Here is an 18,846-nt window from a genome sequence, read left to right as displayed (position 1 = left end):
GTGCAATCGTGCCCATGTTTTTACATGGCTGCTGGAATCCTAACTCAGGTCCTTACACTTAGGCAACAAGAGAGCCACTTCCCCAGTCTGTTTCCGTCCACTTAACCTATTCCTGGGCATCTCCATACTTCTCAAAGGATCATAAACATCGGCACGAAGTATCTGTAGAACATTAATGTTTATTTTTAAAGATCTAAAGGTAAGGCCTGCTATTTGTCTGAACATCCTCTGCAAAACTGACTTTTTAAAAATAAAAACAAAGCCTCATGTAGCCCAGGCTAGCCTCAATCTCATTATGTAGTCAAGGACTGCCCTGAGCTTCTGCTCCTCCTACCTCTACTTCCTGAATTCTAGAACAGCAAAATGCGCACCCCTGCCCACAACGCCCTACACTATGACAGTGGTACCTGGACACTAGGTCTTTGCCTCCCGCCTACTCTGACATGGCATTGTGTTATCTATGGCAGCACAAATAGACTTTAAGACTAGGAACGGTTGACAAAAGCAGTGAAGGTAGGGCCTTCAGGTTCCCTCCGCAGGAAGTGTCTACTGTCCCAACCAGTCCCCAGGCCTGCATCTGCGAAGCAAGCTGGGCAAGACAGGCCTTGGACTCTTACCAGACCCAGAGCAAGACCAAGGTCCACAAAGCAGCAAAGCACGGCCAGGCTCAGGTCTGCCTCTCAGCCACAGACAGAACACAGAGTGGCAGCCTGTACAGCTTCTGTACAGCTGTTCCTGAGGCATTCCTGACTGGCTTTATAGTCAGGAACTGGGGCCTCTAGGGAGTGGGGATGGACACATTTCATGGAAAGCACAGTTTCTCCTTTAAGCATCTATCCATGCTCACACCAAGTCCTCCTCAAGTCAGACACTCTCAGGAATGTGAGCCACAAGTGTGTGCTGGCAATTGAATTTAGGTCTTCTGAAAGAACAAACAGTGCTCTTACCCACTGAGCCATCTCTCCAGCCCCTAGAGCACAGTTCTTAAGGGAAAGTCTTTAACATGCACTAAAGAGGCTGGGGAAGATGCTAGGGTCCATCATATAAACCCAAGTCCCAAGGGGAAGTGCTACACTAGCACAGGCAGGAAACTCGAGACCCAGGTCATCAGGGATACATCAGTGAGTTCATGGTAGAACTGAAGGCTGGTCAGGCAATGCAGCCTGAAGGCACAGGTCACACAGATCACACTGGCCACAGGGGAACCCTCACACAGTCTAAGTCAGGAAGGCTTCCTTGCAATGGAATGAGACTTTGGAAAAAAATTCCAAAGTATTTATAGATTAAATAGCTGCTAAATTCTGTAACCCAAAAGACAAATAACGTATCTAAAGTCATCAGAATGCTCTACGTTCACTCCAATGATCTGAAAAAACAAAGCACAAAGTACGCAGGACAGAACTGTAGCCACATCTGGAGGGAATGTGCAGCTTTAAAAGCCTCTGGTAAGAAGAAATGAGTTAATCCCAGCACTTGGGAGGCAGAGGCAGGGGGGTCGCTGTGAGTTCGAGCCCAACCTGGTCTATAAAGTGAGTCCAGGATGGCCAAGGCTACACAGAGAAACCCTGTCTTCACCAAAGGAGCTAGAAGAGTGGAACAAAGAAAAACATCAAGAACTGAAATTATGGAAAAGGAAAAGTAGCATTTAGTGCAATGGCTCAGTAGGTAAACGTGCTTGCCACCAAACCTGACGGCCTGAGTTTAGTCGCTGGAAGTCACATGCTGAAAGGAGAGAACTGAGTCCCCCAAAGCGCCGTCCTCAGACCTCCAAATGAGTGCCATGCTAAAAACACACACATGCTGGACAGTGAAGCGCACACCTTTAATCCCAGCACGCAGGAGGCAGAGGCAGGTGGACCATTGTTGAGTTTGAAGTCAGCCTGGTCTACAGATTGAGTCCAGGACAGCCAGAGCTACACAGAGTAACCCTGTCTCAAGAAAACAAATGAACAAACAAAAACAAAGCATATTCAGAGCTAGAGATGGCTCAGTAGTAAGAGCACTGGCTGCTCTTCCAGAGGACCTGGGTTCAATTCCCAGCACCCACATGGCAGCTCACCACTGTGTGTAAGTTCCGTTCCAGGACATCCAACTCCCTCACACAGACAAGCAGGCAGGCAAAACACCAGTGCACTTGAAATACAAACAGTTTTAAAAAATATATATATACACACACACGCCAGCAATGGGCAGAAAGACACCTTGGTGGTGGTGCTCTTATATCAGCCAGGGACACTATAGATGGCAGTCCTACATATACAAATGGGGGTGGGGGAATCTATTAACTCCATATTTGAAAGAAAAAAAAAAACAAAATTAACATAGGAACCCAAGGAGCCAGTTTTCCACTTGGGGTTTAATGTGGAGTTGTTTAACCCTGTGGGACTTCTCTACCATCCTTCAGGGAGCTTTTGATACTGCAGAGAGATGGTTCAGGAACCCATTCCTTAGCAGCCTCTACCCAGTGTCTTTTCTTTTCAGTGGTCACACTATACAGCCCTCAGTGGCTTGGATCTCACTACAGAGGCCAAGATGTAAATACAGAAAGAACCTAGTCACTTAGTGATCCTCGATGCCCAGGAAAAACAGAAGATCAAGGGTCAGGGAGAGGGCTTAGCAGGTAAAAGGACTTATTGTGCACATCCTGGAACACACAGAAGGAGAGAGATAACTCCTAGGAGCTGTCCTCTCATCTCCTCCATGTGCCATGGCATGCACTTGGCCACACACATGAGAAGCGGAGCTTGTTGCCAAGGGGCACCATGAAAGCAAACCCAGGGGTATATACTTTCCAGTCACCATTTATACAGAACAGCACCATAGGGTTTCATGTATGTACACATTAAAAACAAACAGTCATAGGCTGGAGCGATGACTCGGTGGTAAAGCGCTGCTTGTGCTAGCTTGAGGACCTGAGCTCACTCCCCTAGAACACACATCTAAAAAAAGACAAACAAAGCAGCTGGACACGGTGGCTTGTGCTTGTAATCCTAATGCTGAAGAGGCAGGAATAGAATTCTTGGGGTTGCTGGCTAGCTGGCCAGTCTTACTAGCCAATCACCAAGTCCCAGGTTTCAGTAAGAAACTGTCTCAATAAAAAAAGATTGGGGCAGCTGGGCGTGGTGGTACACTCCTTTAATCCCAGCACTTGGGAGACAGAGGCAGGTGGATCGCTGTGAGTTCGAGGCCATCCTGGTCTACAAAGTGAGTCTAGAACAGCTAAGGCTACAGAGACCCTGTCTTGGGGGAGGAGGAGAAAGATTGGGGCTGGAGAGATGGCTCAACGGTTAAGAGCACTGGCTGTTCTTCCAGAGGACCCAGGTTCAATTCCCAGCACCCACATGGCAGCTCACAACTATAACTCCTGTTCCAGGGAATCCACACCCTAACACAGATATACAGAGCAAAACAACCTGGAGAAGAAAGAGTTTATTTCAGCTTATACTGTATACATCACTGAGAGGAGCCAGGGCAGGAACCTGGAGGAAGGAACCAAAGCAAAAGCCATGGAGGAAGGCTGCTTACTGTCTTTCTCCCCATGGCTGGCCCAGCTTGCTTTCTTGTATGACACAGAACCACCTGCTCAGGACCAACACCAGCCAGAGTGGTTTGAGCACTCCCACATCAATCATTAATCAAGACAATGCCCCACATGTGTCCACAGGACAGTCTGATGAGGCAGTTCCCCAGCTGAGGCTTCCTCTTTCCAGATGACTTCAGCTTCTGCAGAGTTGACAAAATCAACCAGCACAATGAGAAAACACACTTCAAGTGCACCCTTGTACCACTTTGGGGAAACAATCAAATGAAGAGGCACACAGCCTCACAGTTGGCTCCAGAGTCAACACAGAAGAGCTGTCCCTAGTGTCCACAGCCACCCTCCTCCAGGGAAAGGAGAGCAAACTGTTAGTGTTGGATGGGGGTGGGGGGGAGGTACAGAGCTCAGGAACACCTGACACTGGGAGCAGCTTTCCTGAGAGGCAGAGCGGCTCTCACACTCTCCTGTATTTGCAAAAAGAGCTAACTTGAGCTTAAAACATATAACTTACCCAAAATAATTCCCTTCCTCCACCATCTGAGCCACTCCTGAACACTCCCCCCAGCCGGGGGCACACAGGATGCTCTAACCCAACAGGTGCTGTGTCAACATGAAGCGCTGCGTTCAAGCAGCACATCATTCAGAGCAGGGAGTTCACAGAAGACATCAGAACCCAGGCTGGCGGCTCCAGCCTCTCATTCCAGCATGCAGAAGGCTTAAAGTCATGAGTTCAAGACTAGCTAGCCCCAGAGGATGTAGCAGGGATGCAGGAGACAGCCTTTCATCTGTAGATGACTCTGTGATGGTCAGTTCTGGCCTTACCTGATGAGCGCAGCGCCTTGGAGGCGGGCCAGGGATGTCAACTTTTGTCCAGGTGTCCTTTCTGATACTGTAGATGTAGAGCTCATTATACATGAAGGTCTGCAGGAAGGAAGTGGGTCATCAATGTCACAAATGACATGCAGGCAGCCAGCTGACAACAGCAAGAAGTACATTCTCTAGGAAGCTTGTACACTAATCCACACCAGTGTGGACAGGCCTATAAGCCCCAAAACTGTCTGGGAGGACATGACAGATGCTCCCAACTTGCCACAGACTTAAGTCTCACAGGTAAAAATACTAAATGGAAGATGTACTGTGCATGTGTAACCCACCAAAGGCCCCTCTCAGCCCAGCCCACCACAACATGAATTCCGAACACTAGCCTCAGCCTGTGGCTTTTTTCTTTCTTTCTTTCTCTTTTTTGGTTTTTAAAGACAGGGTTTCTCTGTGTAGCCTTGACTGTCCTGGACTGGCTTTGTAGACCAGGCTGGCCTTGAACTCATAGCAATTCGCCTGCCTCTGACTTGACTCTCAAGTGCTGGGTTTTTGTTTGGTTGGTTGGTTGGGGTTTTTTTTTTGTTTGTTTTTTGGTTTTTTTTGGTTTTCCAAGACAGGGTTTCTCTGTGTAGTCCTGGCTGTCCTGGACTCTCTCTGTAAGCCAGGCTGGCCTCGAACTCACAGAGATCCGCCTGCCTCTGACTCCCAAGTGCTGAGATTAAAGGCATGCGCCACCATGCCTGGCCTCACCACCTGTTTCCTAAAAAGCACTGCTGCCATGTCTCAAAACAATGTTCTGACATGAAAAACACAACGGCTGCATCAGTACCCTTTCCCCACTCTATAAACTCAAAGCTCACAAACAAAATCCTTACAAGTTAGGAACCACATATCATTGTGCCAACTGGCTCTTCAGGCCGCAGAGCCTCTGCTGCACAGCAAGCCCCGTCACTCCCTGAATCTAACCCAGTTTTTAAGTGCATGAGAATACAGAGACCAAGCTGGACAAGTGGGTAAGGCCTGAGCTTGTTGCAGGTCAACAGAGGAGCCCACGCTTTCAGCTGCCTTCCTTCCACACTCCCAACCACATTGCTTTCTTGCCCCATGATTTTACTAACACTTTCTCTATTCAAACGACTCTGGAGGCCAGAGTGAGAGCAGTGTCCCAGAGTGCACGCCTAGCACGCACAGAGCTCAGAATAATTCCGAGATCACAGGGCGGAACAAAAGCAACTCCAAGACAGTGCACTGTGCACACATAGAGCCCAGTGGAACCCTGCAGCAGTGAAGCCCCACCCCCACCCCCGGCTAGTCCCTAAGGGATTCTGGTGACTAGCCAAGCACACCCCACATCAGGCTTGACACTTAGAATGTGGGGAGTATAAGAAGGAAGTGACAGGACAGAGGCACATTTATATCATCAATTTAAATTTACTTCAAATGCCTGAAAAAGTTGAGAGAAAAAGAAAAACATATACTTTACTTTTTGGCCATTGAAATATTCACCTCCGAAAAGGATTAATTCATCTTTCTCAGGGTGTGCAGACAGGGAGGCATTTAACCTGCAAGACAAAAGCCACAGAGGAGCAATGTTAGAGAACACGACACCAGGCTGAGCAGCCTCCCCTTCCCTTCCCCTCCCTCCTCACCAGGGGACAAGATCAAGAAGCAGGCTGCCACCTACAGCCCAGCACCAAGTTCATGCTCACAGGAAAGCCCTGCAACACGGCAACCTCCCTTAGAACAAACTGGGAACAGGCAGGAAGCCATCCAAGCTCTAACTACTTGTGGCACTTTCCTGGCCTGTCCGGGAAGACCCTAGTCCGTGCTTTCAAACCACAAACAAAGCCAGGTCTGGTGGCTCATGCCTGTAATCCCAACATTTTGGAGAATGGAACAGGAGAGTTGCCATAAGTTCTAGGCTAACCTAGACTACAGAACCTATTCCCTCCAAAATAATAAATGTATTTATGTGTGTGTGTGTACTATGTATATATGTATAAACACTCCCCCACACATATAATTAAATCATAATCAAAACTCTACCAAGTCCAAGGGTAGATGTGGGGCTTGGGAAGCTGGCCTGGAGCAAGAGTCAGGCTGAGGCGTGTCCAAACCCAAAACATCTCGTTCTGAGACCAGCAGGAGCAGGACCCTCCTCTTCTACCTCTGCCATCTTTGAGGAGATTAAGTAGCCTGGCAGGCAGGTTACAGGCTCAACTTCCTCTCTCCCTATAAGGCCATGTCCAGTAAGCAGCTGGAATTTTTCATGCAAATAAGGCATTCCTTGCACCTTGGCCCTGGCCAGTGATGTACACTCACCGTGAAAGCCTCTACCCATTCCCCAAAGGTTTAAATAGCCTTTGTTCCCCCAATTAAACAAGCTGCTCAATGAAGCCTGCACCCTGAGAAGTCTGTTTCTCACTGGAGGTCTCCAACATTCCTGGCCTGCCTCACTCTCCCTCTCAGCCCCACCGGTCACGATCGACACCATTAAGGAAGCCACCTTCCTGAGTTGCTGGTTTGCTGTTTACCGGGTCTGCTGGAATCCTGCTGACTCCGCCAGTGGAACTGCTCCAAGTCACTGAGTCTACAAAGGTCTATTTCTCCTGTTCCCATTAACCTCTGTTCTCTCCTGTCTAGGGTAGGTGGGCTGGAAGGGAGGCATAAGCATTAAAGAACCCCAAATAAAGGAGGTTTGGAAAAGTTCAAAGCCTACCGAGGTGGCCAAAAGCATAAGTTCTGGTAACCCTTTCCTGACTCTCAGATATTATGCCATAGCAACAGAAAGGATGAGTAACATGGTTTTGAAACGGAGCTGAAACGTGGGAGGTCAGAAAATATTTAGGTCATCCAGGAAGACATAATCTCACTGCCTTGGTTCCACCTTCTGCTCCCTTCCAGCAGGAAGCACTCTCTGCAGGCATTTTAAAGTACACCCTGACATCACACCTAACTTTAGGACAATGCTGCTTTAGACAAAGTTCCAAGTCATCATCAAGAAAATAATAATCCAGCTGGAAGATGGTGGCGCATGCCTTTAATCCCAGCACTTGGAAGGCAGAGGCAGGTGGATTGCTGTGAGTTCAAGGCAACCCTGGTCTACAAAGTGAGTCCAGGACAGCCAAGGATAACACAGAGAGACCCTGTCTCGAAAAACCAAAAAAAAAAAAAAAAAGAAAGAAAGAAAGAAAGAAAAGAATAATCCGCATTCAGAGTGAAGACAAATCATCTACACCCAGAGTAGATTCCTCAGAGTGAGCAGACAGCATACAACTGAAAAGTACAAGCCAGTCCCAGCAGGATTTACCACCATGCACTTCACTGCAGGGCTCACCACTGACTCCTCTCACACCCTGAAGGGTGACATGAGAGGGACTTTGGAACCATCACTGCACCTAACCATCACATCCCAAAGCTTCCGTTCCAGCTAGTTACCATGAGACAAACTTAAACCCAGTCTGGGAAAAATGGAGCACTCATTTCTTAGCTAAACCCAAAGGGCCTATCGGCACAAAAGTCTCCACACGTTCCCTACCTGACCAATACAGTTTATTACACTTTCCCTACCCCAAATGACAGTCGTGAAGGCACTGGCCCTTCCCTGGTTCCAAGCATCAGCTGAACAGCACAGACAAATATTAAGAGTGCCATTAATCAAATTAAAAAGGAATTCAATGTTGGAAGCTGGAGGAACCAGCTAGGTCAGGACCATGTAGTTCGTTCATTCCTCCCATTTTACAAGGGTATGAATTCTACGAAAGCCTTGGGATCGTTCTCATAAACTACACATTCACTTAGCACGGCAACTCTGGAGTTCAGGGTTAATAAGCTTTGCACACATGGACTTAAAATTAAGCATTAAACAACAAGCTGTGATGCTCTTCAGCCACCACATCTGATGCATTCTTAACGTTCCTGAGGACAAAGGGAGCTCACAGGGGCCATGTCTTCGTCACAAGCTATGGCAGGGCAGAATGCTGAGACCACAGCTGTACGCCTCTGTGGAGGAGGGAGCGGCGGCCAGCTCCTTAGAGGAAAAGGAGCCGCAGCCCTTGAGAACACGCCCCAAGTGCCCAGGCATGTACAGGGCAGTGCTAGTGTCAAGCAATCTCCTAACTTAGAGAAAAGGAAAAGCAGCCGGGCGTGATAATGCATGCCTTTAACCCCAGCCCCTGGGAGGGTTTAGAGCAGCCAGGGCTACATCGAGAAACCCTGTCTTGAACTGTGCCCTCATTGCCAAAAACAGAAGGAAACAAAGCTTGCTCACGTACCGAGGAGAGGGTGGCGAACACGGCGTCTCTGTAACCTGGGTCTTTTTGGCATCCAGGGTCTGGAAATGGGCTATGAGAGCCTCCAGGTCTTCCTACGGAGACAAATGTAGCTCCATGTGAGGCTGCCTTACCTTTCTCAGAGCTGAAGGTGCGGCCGGCGTCTGTCCCATTGGCCTGGCTGGACTGGGATCTACTCACACCTGACCTAACATGGGTCTGAAAGCACAAAAAACTTGACGTTCAGGAAATGCTCACTGTGACACCACAGCAGCTTTCCTGTAGGTGAAAACAGCCTCTCCTGCCATCCACGGGTTTTCTAGAAAAGGGATCCCACCCTGGCCACACTGTCTTTAACAGCCTCTGACCACCTGTTTGGCCAAAAACCCACTTTGCTGCCTACATGGCCATGCCTGAGTTCCCCTTGCTCACTGGGTTTCAGCTCCCACTCCCCTCCCCATGCTGACTGATGCATGAGCTCCTGGAGAACGGTGCCTGAACGGTGGGGCGCAGGGGAGACCTGCAGTCCACCACTTCCCATGCCCCACTTCCCAGCTGTGACACACTAAGCTAATCAGTTCACAAGCACGCCGGACGGCACTGAGACGGAGCCTCCCCACACCCAGTGCCCTCTCTCCCGAGTATACTAGGGTGTCCTGGTTTGCTTTCTATTGCTGTGATCAAAAACAATTGGGGGAGAAAGGGTTCATTTCATCTTACAGTTTACATTCCTTCAGGAAAAGAAGTTAGAGCAGGAACCCAAAGCCGGAACCTGGGGCAGCAATGAAACAGAGACAAGGAGGAAAGCTACTTCCTGGCTTGTTTTCTGCGGCTAGTTCGGCTTGCTTTCTTAACAACCCAGGACCATCTGCCTAGGTATGGGACTGCCCTCAGTGGGCTGGCTCCTCCTACATCAATTACTAATCAAGACAGTACCCCCATAGACTTGCCAACAAGCTGGTTTTTAAAAATATGTCATTTTTTGTGTGTAGATGTTTTGCATGAATGTATGTCTGTGCATGGTGGGCCTGCCTGGTGTCCACAAAAACCAAACAGCTATGAGCCACCATGTGGGTGCACAGAATAAATCCTGAATCCTCTGGAAGAGCAACATACGCACTTAGGAAAATATGTTAAGCTGAGCCATCTCTCCAGCTCCACACAGGCCAGTCTTACCGAGGTGTTTCTCTCAATTGAGGTGCCCTCTTAATCAAGAGGGAAGGCCAGGAAACCCTGTGCCTGGCAGACTAAGCAAACCCTGTTCATCACAGCTGCCCCGGGTGAAAACAACTTAAGACAACAGCAACATGGTTGGTTGGCACTAATCCATCTGCAGTTCCTGGGATAAGGGGTTTGTATGAAAATATGATGGTGGGGATCACAACCAACTCTTCTGGAACACGGTTCCATTTACTTCTTTGGTTATTAAATCCCACTTATGCCGTCGAGCCCAGCCTCGAACAGGGCAAGTTCCTGGACCACCAGGGATGCACAGTGAAACCCTGTCTCAAAAACGAACAAAAACTCCTCCTTGCGGTTCCCTCCGTAAGGGGCTGGAAGATTAACTGCTCTCCGCTGAATAAAGGAGACGGAGGACCGTCACAGCTTTACTCCCAGAACGCACACCTTGCCAAAGCAGGAGGCACTCAACTTCAGCTATCCTCACTAAACCCCACCGCGATGACTCAGTCTACCTACAGTAAAGGAACAGGCAAAACTGAACAGGGCAGATCTGATCTTCCAAGAAAGAGAGAGTCCCGGGGCTGCGGAGGAGCCCATAGTCCCAAGCCGATCCACGCGGTCCCTCCACGGCCCGTCCCTCCGGGCCCCGCTCACCTCCTCCTTCCGCGAACGCTTGGACACCTTCTTCTCCATCTTAGCGGCTGTCTTCTCCGCACCGCGGCCCTTCTTCTCTTTCTTTCCCTTCTTGCCCATCGCGCCGGTTCTGAAGCGGCACCTGGACACAACGGAAGGAGGCGGAGTGGCGTTCTGCTCAGCCGGAAACGAGCGGCGCGCTAAATAAAGGTCACTTCCTGTCCGTTTCCTGGGGTTCCGTCGAGCAGCCGAATCCTCAAGTACTTTGGGTCCGCCAGCCGTAGTCTCAGGCTCTGGCCGCGTTAGCGTTTGGCAGCTCCATAGAACACTAGCTAACTCAACTAGACGCAAGCACGTGGGATGCTGGCGGTGTCATCCCCCAGAGAAATTTTTAGGTACTTGTGTACCTAGAAATTTCTATTCTGTGTACCTTTGCCTTTCTGCCGACGTGGCTCCAGGGGACCGACAGGTCTCTCCATTGGGTGATGTCAATCTACCCTGCTAGCGGTGCTCAATTTACGGGCTTACAAATACGTAATAGGAAAATATGCTCCAGGATTTGACTCAAATTGCAGAGTGAAAGAGGGCCACTGCTGTTTGAAAGAGCAGTGTGAAAAAGCTCATTGCTAGAAGGTGTCGTCTTTGAGCGGTAATCAAGGAATGGCGCAAAGTAAGGACAAGGTCAAGCAAAAGGTTGGCAAAGGAAACGCACAGAGGAGGAAATTCTCTTCCCCCGCTCCCCTGTGGGACCGCTGCCAAAGCACAGCCTTTAGAGAAACTGCCTTGAATCCTGCCAACCACTAATCACTGAAGCTCTGAGGAGGCGAGAGCTTCCAACTCACTCAAAAATTTTCCACAAACCTAATTCTTAGGAAGAAAAATTACCTTTAAGAAAGACAATAGTGCCGGGCGTGGTGGCTCACACCTACAATGCCAGCACTCGGGAGGCAGAGACAGGAGTGGCGCTGTGAGTTCGAGGCCAGCGTGGTCTACAAAAGTGAGGTCAGGACAACCAGGTCTGTTACACAAAGAAACCCTGTCTTGGAAAAAAAAAAATAGTGTTGTGACTTTTTTTTTTTCCTGAAGAGATACACAAAAACAACTTTTCACCCAAACAGGATGTCAGAAGATTAAAGAAATGTGCTCTTGTAGGCAGCAGATATCTTAACATTGGAAGGATAGCAAGATTAGCATAGCGCCTACGAAAGGACAACACACAAATTCAGGAAGGGTTCCATATTCTTTCTTTTTCTTTTGTATTTACTTTTATTGTTTGGTTTTTTGAGACAGGGTTTCTCTGTGTAGCCCTGGCTGTCCTGGACTCACTTTGTAGAGCGGGCGGGCCTTGAACTCACAGTGATCCGCCTACCTCTTGCGTCCCCTACCTGCCCTCCACGGCTGGGATAAAAGACGTGCATCACTGCCGCCTGGCCCATATTTTTTCAAAGCTGAAATTGAGATTATTATCCTCAGAAAGCTCTGCTGGCCGGGCGGCGGAGGCACACCGTTAATCCCAGCAGAGGCAAGCTACACAGAGAAACGCTGTCTCTAAAAACCAAAAGAAAGAAAGAGAGGGAAAGAGGGAACAAGCAAGCAAGCAACCTGTCTGCTGTGCCTCCAAGGTGTGGATTCCCCCCAACAGCCCTACCTCACTCCCAAGGGAAAGCGAATCTGGTGCTCTTTTTACCACGCAACAGCCCTTGTTTGTGTGTGAGTGGTGGTAGCATATCTAGGAAGAGTTTGGTAAGGAGAAAAAAAATCTGATCAAAATATATTGTATAAAGAAAAAAAGGGGGCGGGCACAATGCACGCCTTTTATCCCAGCACTCAGGAGGCAGAGGCAGGCAGACATCCCTGTGTTCGAGGCCAGCCTGGTCTACAGATGGAGTTCCAGGACAGCCAAGGCTGCACAGAGAAACACTGTCTCGATCAACCTAAATAAATGGATAAATCTAAAAGACCAAGGAAGTTATTCTAAGTCCAGGTTGGTGAAGTATTGAGGTTTTGGTTTTGGTTTTTGTTTTTTGAGACAGGGTCTCTCTGTGTTAGCCTTGGCTGTCCTGGACTGACTTTGTAGACCAGGCTGGCCTCAAACTCCCACCTGCCTCTGCCTCTGGAGTGCTGGAATTAAAGGCCTGTGCCACCACACCTGGCCGGTTTTTGTTTTAATTCATTTACAGAAGCATGGCTGACTCAACGGCAGACATATCACATAAAAGTCCCGCCTAGCAAGCATGGGTGATGATTGGTAAAAACTGTCTCACTGGTGTTCCTAGTCAGCCTTCCAGCTCCTGCATAGTCCAGTCTGGCACCTGTAAACCCTAGCAGCTGAGAGGCCAGGAGGGAGCGGTGGCTGGAACTTCTAGTGACGGTCTGGTGGTACTCAGCACTATCTACTCCTTCTACAAAAGAATATGTAAAAAGGCCCAATTTGCGGCGATCCTAGTAATGTTTTCTATCATCCACAATATACAACAGTGCTCCCTCTTCAGGCCTGTGCAAGGGAGAACGTATTCTCTGTGGAGATTTAGAAATATCTGGAAGCAGCAGCAGAGATTAATGATTTTATTATCTGAAAGAATCTTGAAGTTACTTGAAAGCACTTGGCTGACACGTGTCACAGTGACTCACGTGAGGTTGAAATTTTAATTACTAGGAAAGAAACGGAATAAAACAGCTTTGCTTTATTTTTCTATTTTTCTCTCCTTTTAAAAATATTTTCTTTTTATTTTTGTTGCTGTAATTGTTTGCTTTTTCTTTTTTTTTTAGATTTGTTTATTTATGACATATACAGTGTTCTGCCTGCACTCTAGAAGAGGGCATTAGATCACATTATAGATGGCTGTGAGCCACCATGTGGTTGTTGGAAATTGAACTCAGGACCTCTGGAAGAGCAGTCAGTGCTCTTAACCTCTGAGCCATCTCTCTAGCCCTGTTTGCTTGTTTTTTAAGACAAGGTTTTTCTGTGTAGGTCTGGCTGTTCTGGAACTCACTCTGTAGACTCAGAGATCTACGTGCCACCCAAGTGCTGGGATTAAATGCGTGAGCCACCACTGCCAGAGCAAAACAGCTCTGATTTCAAGATATCATGCCTGGAGGACCAAGTTCCACTACAAAAGAAAAAAAAGCAGAAGCAGAGGAAGGCTCTCATTGTTATGATCTATAATGATGCGGGGGCCATGAGCACCATGGGGGGCCATGCCAAGGTGTACCCCCCTGAGGAATCACCCAACAAAACAGATCTGGTGTAAGTGGTATAAGGAAGTTCATTGTGGGAAGGGAGAGAGAAAGGAGATGCCTAGGACACACAGAGAGAAACAGCGGGAACAAAGAGAAAGTGCTGGATGGCAAGGGTCCTTATATGCCACACACACCTGGTGCACATGGCTTGCTGGTGGCAGGTGATGACGTAAGCAACTGCTAGGACCTGAAGGCAGGCCAGCTGAAATGTCTGTGCGTTAACACTCGTGACCTCAAGCATCATTTGCAGATCATGTGTAGTGGTAGAGGGAGAGAAAACAGTTACCTGAGTAGAAAGTAATGGCCTGAGCCTCAAGACACCTTCAACATGGCAACAGACTACACACCCTGCCCACTGCTCAGGGGAACAGCTGTGTCCCCTAGTAAGCTGTCACCTAAAAAAAAAAAACCATTCCTAATCCTCTCTCACTTTTCAGAAGATATTAGGTAACCTCCAAGCACTCCACTTGAAGTGGGACAGGCCTTCAAAGCACATCACATCAGTCCACAATATATACAGCGCTCCCTCTTCGGGCCTGTGCAAGGGAGAGTGCATTCTCTGTGGAGATGTAGAAGGATCTGGAAGCAGCTGCAGAGATTAATGCTTTTATTATCTGAAAGAATCTCCAAGCGAAATTGGAAAGCTCTTGGCTGACACATGTCACAGTGATTCATGGGAAGTTGAAATTTTCATCACCATGAAAGAAATGGAACAGCACAGCTAAAGTGAGATCAGAATCCCAAAATAGTGGAAAGATTAAGTACAGGTCCTATTTTAGTCAAATTCACATGTTTTTTGAAAACTTAATAGATTGTCTTAAATGTAATGTCACTTTTAGACTCTCTTTTATGTAGGTGGCCAGGCGCCCTCTGCTGCCTTCGATTTGAAGTTCAGAGGAGGAAAAGGTCCACCGACAATAGAGGACTGGACAAGGATGCGATGCAGAGTGCTCACCGACTCCAGCACAAATAGCCAACGTGATCGAAGGGCTGAATCACTTCGTTTACCCTTAACTGGAGTTCTACAGGGTGGGGCATCATTCCAGGCCACAAGAGGTGTACCAGGCATGGTGGCACCAACATTCATTCTTTTTTTTCTTTTTATCATTTTTGTTTTTCTTTATTCTTTTCCAAAATTCATTCTTGAGACTCGAAGAAATACAGTCATCCTCAAGTCTCTAGTGAACGGCCTTCAACCCACATGAACAGTGGCCTCAACAGGAGAGGACCACACACAGAGGCCGGACAGATGGGTGTGTCTTCTGGCCATGCATGGTAGTGCTCACAGATGACTGTAGCACTTGGGGCGCCAACACAGGGGGGTCCTATGCTCACAATCACCTGTCTGCTTTTGGCCTCCTCGGTGCTTTGGTTACAGATGAGCACCACGGTCCTTAGCTTTGTGTGACAAATGGAGACCGAGGTCCCCGAGCTTATGTGCCCCATCTCTCCAACTCATGCTACACGGGAAAAGGCAGCATCAATGAGACACAATGTCCTGAAGTCTATTTCTTTGTCTGTTTGTTTATACAGTATTCTGTGTACATGTGTGCCTGCAGGCCAGAAGAGGGCACCAGATCTCATTATAGATGGTTGCTGGCAATTGAACTCAGGACCTTTAGAAGGACAGTGATCTTAACTTTTGAGCCACTTCTCCAGCCTGTCCTGAAGTCTAAATGCAGGCACAAACCTGTTTCCACCAGACCAGACCTTTCAGGAAACTACCAGAAAGGAGCATGGGCCTCTAGTTCTTCGAGTTTTTCAAGCAATAGGACTCTTCCGTGTTGTGCCAGGAAATGCGATCAGGGCCCAGGTCTCATGAACCTGGGATGAGTCAGAAAGAGTGGACTTCCATTTTGTTTTGTTTTGTGTTTTTGCAAGACATGGTTTCTCTGTGTACCCTTGGCTGTCCTGGACTCCCTTTGTAGACCAAGCTGGCCTCCAACTCACAGAGATTCGCCTGTCTCTGTCTCTCTGAGTACTGGGAGCACAGGTGTGCACCACCTCACCTGGCTTGAGGGGCCACATGTTAATTACTCATGAGCATCCATTTTCATGGGGTCTCAGAGGCAGAGAAGGCAAGATGGGGGCACCTACAGGGAGGGAGGGGCTTAGCTCCACTGTGCCTCCATGTCACATCCAACAAGAAGTCAGCCAGGATCCGGTAGCAATTCTTTCCTCTGAGGGCAAGGATGCCTTTGTCTCCTTAAAAAAAAAATCCCTTTTGTTAGCTGTTTTTAAAAGCCATGTTAGCCTGGAGACACTGATACACTCCCAGGAAGAGGACTGAGCCTGGACACATTGCTACAAAACTACAAACAGAACGGGAGGGAAAGGCTTTGATATCAGCCCTCAAAGCAGCAGGGCAAGAAACAAAGGAGCCTCCCAGGCAGTCCGGAGAGACCACACACCATTGTCTTTAGAATATCTGGCCCAGCTTTGAAAGTTCAAGGCTCTCTCCTTGGCTCTTGTGTTTTCTCCATCTGTCCGAATGCAAATGCCTGAGAACTCTTGCTGGGTTCCCAACAAGATGCCAAGTTTGACCATACTACCTTGTGGGGACAATAACCACAGTGACCGGCGATGGCTGTCCCTGTACCCTACCCCACTCCTCTCTCTCTCCATTGCCAAATTTGTGTAAACCGGGTCATGAGCTTCTCTCAGCCCCAGAGCATGCACAGCCATCCTAAGAGTCCCAAGAGTCACTCCTACCCTTGCTGGTTACCCAGTCATTCTTTCTCCAAAGTAGTGTCCTCTGGGAGTCCCCAAGGCCTAGGCTGTGTCTACACCCAGCTATGTTCTGTGGTCAGTGGGGACCGCACAGCTCAAGACTGGTCCCTCTGTTGACTGGTGGGCTGTTATGTCTCCCACCACAGCCCAACTTGGCACTCAGAGGCCCCTTCAAGCCAACGGCCCCTACATCCACCCAGTGCCCCAGATAGATTTCAAGACACCTGCCCCCTCAGCCCCTACTGCCCTTGTCTAAAAAAACCAGTGCTTCCTGTCAACAGGACAGAGAGACCATCAAATCTTGCTGATCAGTATTCGTTTCATGTTCTGTGTCATGCCCTGACCAGCCTGCATCCCCGGGCTCCCAAACTTGCTTCTCTGATTGGGGTAGTGTCTGCAAGTGTGGTTGTCAAACAAACCTGATCCTCTGGCTTCCCTGTTCCAGGAGTTTCCTCAGGTGATGAGGCTTAAGCACCTGTTTCTCTCAGAGGAAGCTGGGTGGGCCCTTTGCTCTCTTACAGACCAACTGTGCGTGCAGCTCCTTCTCACCGTAACCACCTCCTCAGCCCGCTTCCCTGTCCATTGGCCTCCTGAGTTCTCCCTGAGCCTTGAGCACTGACAGAGGGGAGCCGCTTACTTGCACCCCAGGCCCCATGTCACCTAAGGAGCTACAAAGGAATAGGGGCCATGTTCTACTCACACAGCCCACACTAGCCTGGAGAACTTGATTCTCCTGCCTTGGTTTGCCAAGTGTTGGCATGTACCACCAGGCCCAGTTTGATCACAGGCATTTTCGACCCCCCCCCCTCCGCCAAGACAGGATTTCTCTATGTTATCTTGGCTGTCCTGGACTTACTTTTTAGACCAGGCTGGCCTTGAACTCACAGTAATCTGTAAGCCTCTGCATCCCGAGGGCTGGGCTTAAAGGGGTGCACCACCACACCCAGCAATCACAGCCTTTTTAGGTTCTGGGGCAGACAGTCCTTCTTGTCCATGGCAGGAAAAATAGAGGATCAAGATTTTCCTGTCAGTTGGGGGACTGTTTTTGGTAACACCTAAATGCTTCTAAATTTGAAAGTTATCTTTAAGCAAGGTAAATTCTGTTTATCCTTTTTACTGAGTTCTGTTTTGTTTTGTTTTTCGAGACAGGGTTTCTCTACGTTATTTTGGCTGTCCTGGACTTACTTTGTAGACCAGGCTAGCCTCGAACTCACAGCAATCTGCCTGGCTCTGCCTCCCTAGTGCAGTTGTTCTTCCTGAGGACCCGAGTTCAATTCCCAGCACCCACATGGCATCTAACAACTACCTGTAACTCCAGTTTCAGGGGCTCCAGCTCTCTTACAAATGCAGGCGAAATTTCAATGTACATAAAATAAATAAATGTTATAAAGAAGAAAGAAAACGGTTCCTAAAATCCACCAGTAGATGGCGCGCCTGGAAAAGATTTCACAGTCTTCTCAGTTAGAAAAGGAGGACAAGGGACTGGTTTAGGAGGGCAAGGGACTGGTTTAATCCATATAAAAGCCAGTTTACAAGAAGTCTAGCCGGGCGTGGTGGCTCATGCCTTTAATCCCAGCACTGGGGGGAGGGGGGGGAGCAGGAGGGGGCAGAGGCAGGTGGATCGTTGTGAGTTCCAGGCCAGCCTGGTCTACAAAGTGAGTCTAGGACAGCCAAGGCTACCCAGAGAAACCCTGTCTCGAAAAACCAAACCAAACAAACCAAAAAAACAAACAAGAAGTCTAAGGCCTTACCCAACCCTGTGAAAAGTAGCAGTGAAGTTGTCACAGCCATGGGTCTTGGGGACATTTGCTGGGCTTGGTCACCCTTCCTGAAAAGGACTACAGCCACTTCCTAGGACACCAACCCCCAGACACCAAACCTCCCAAAGGTCCCAGTGCACTTGCTTGAACACATGGTTCCCCTCTGTTTTCCTTGTTAATTCTTTCACAGAACTCCAGACCCAGAAGAGCCGTCTGAACCTGCTGGGTTCCTCTACAACCACCTTGTTTTAGTTGTGGCTGGTGATTTTTACGCCTCGATGAACTATTGCTACCTCTGGCTCAAATCAAAGCTCCTGGGCCAGGCCGTGGTGGGGCACACCTTTAATCCCAGCACTTGGGATGCAGAGGCAGGTGGATCTCCATGAGTTCGAGGCCAGCCTGGGCTATAGAGGGAGTTGCAGGACAGCCAGAGCCGTTATAGAGAGAAATCCTGTCTCGAAAAACAAAACCAAACAAAAAAGTTGAAGCTCCCCCATAGCTACTGTGTATGGGAAGAGATTCCAAAAGGATTAGCCACCCACAGGTGAGAGGTTGGCAGACTGCTTGCCTTGAGGTTAGAGGCCACGAGGGTGCGCTTTCTGGGCCTGGGAGTTAAGCAACTGGAAGTCGGTCTCCTCATTTACAAAGTGTCTCTAAGAGTTGCCACGTGTCC

At 48.7% G+C, this 18,846-nt stretch overlaps 1 protein-coding gene across 2 annotated transcripts in view; it reads right to left on the bottom strand.

The window, feature by feature from the left end:
• Positions 1–10,639, bottom strand: part of KLHDC4 (kelch domain containing 4) — a 29,476-nt gene extending 18,837 nt beyond the window's left edge. Inside the window, exons 1-4 of one of the 2 annotated variants that reach the window (XM_084756446.1) lie at positions 10,465–10,639; positions 8,632–8,723; positions 5,841–5,919; positions 4,361–4,459 (exon numbers count right to left, since the gene is read on the bottom strand). In XM_084756446.1, the coding sequence (XP_084612572.1) occupies positions 4,361–4,459; positions 5,841–5,919; positions 8,632–8,723; positions 10,465–10,563 (369 nt within the window). In that variant the 5' untranslated portion in view covers positions 10,564–10,639. Of the gene's footprint in view, positions 1–4,360; positions 4,460–5,840; positions 5,920–8,631; positions 8,724–10,464 lie in introns of those variants that run through there. The other variant, XM_084756447.1, reaches the window with a different exon arrangement.
• Between the last annotated feature and the right edge of the window lie 8,207 nt (positions 10,640–18,846).

Source organism: Acomys minous, assembly GCF_964271855.1.
Source record: "Acomys minous genome assembly, chromosome: 14".
NCBI lineage: Eukaryota > Metazoa > Chordata > Mammalia > Rodentia > Muridae > Acomys > Acomys minous.
Note: the sequence above shows the minus strand (reverse complement) of the source record. Positions and strands in the feature narration are given on the sequence as shown.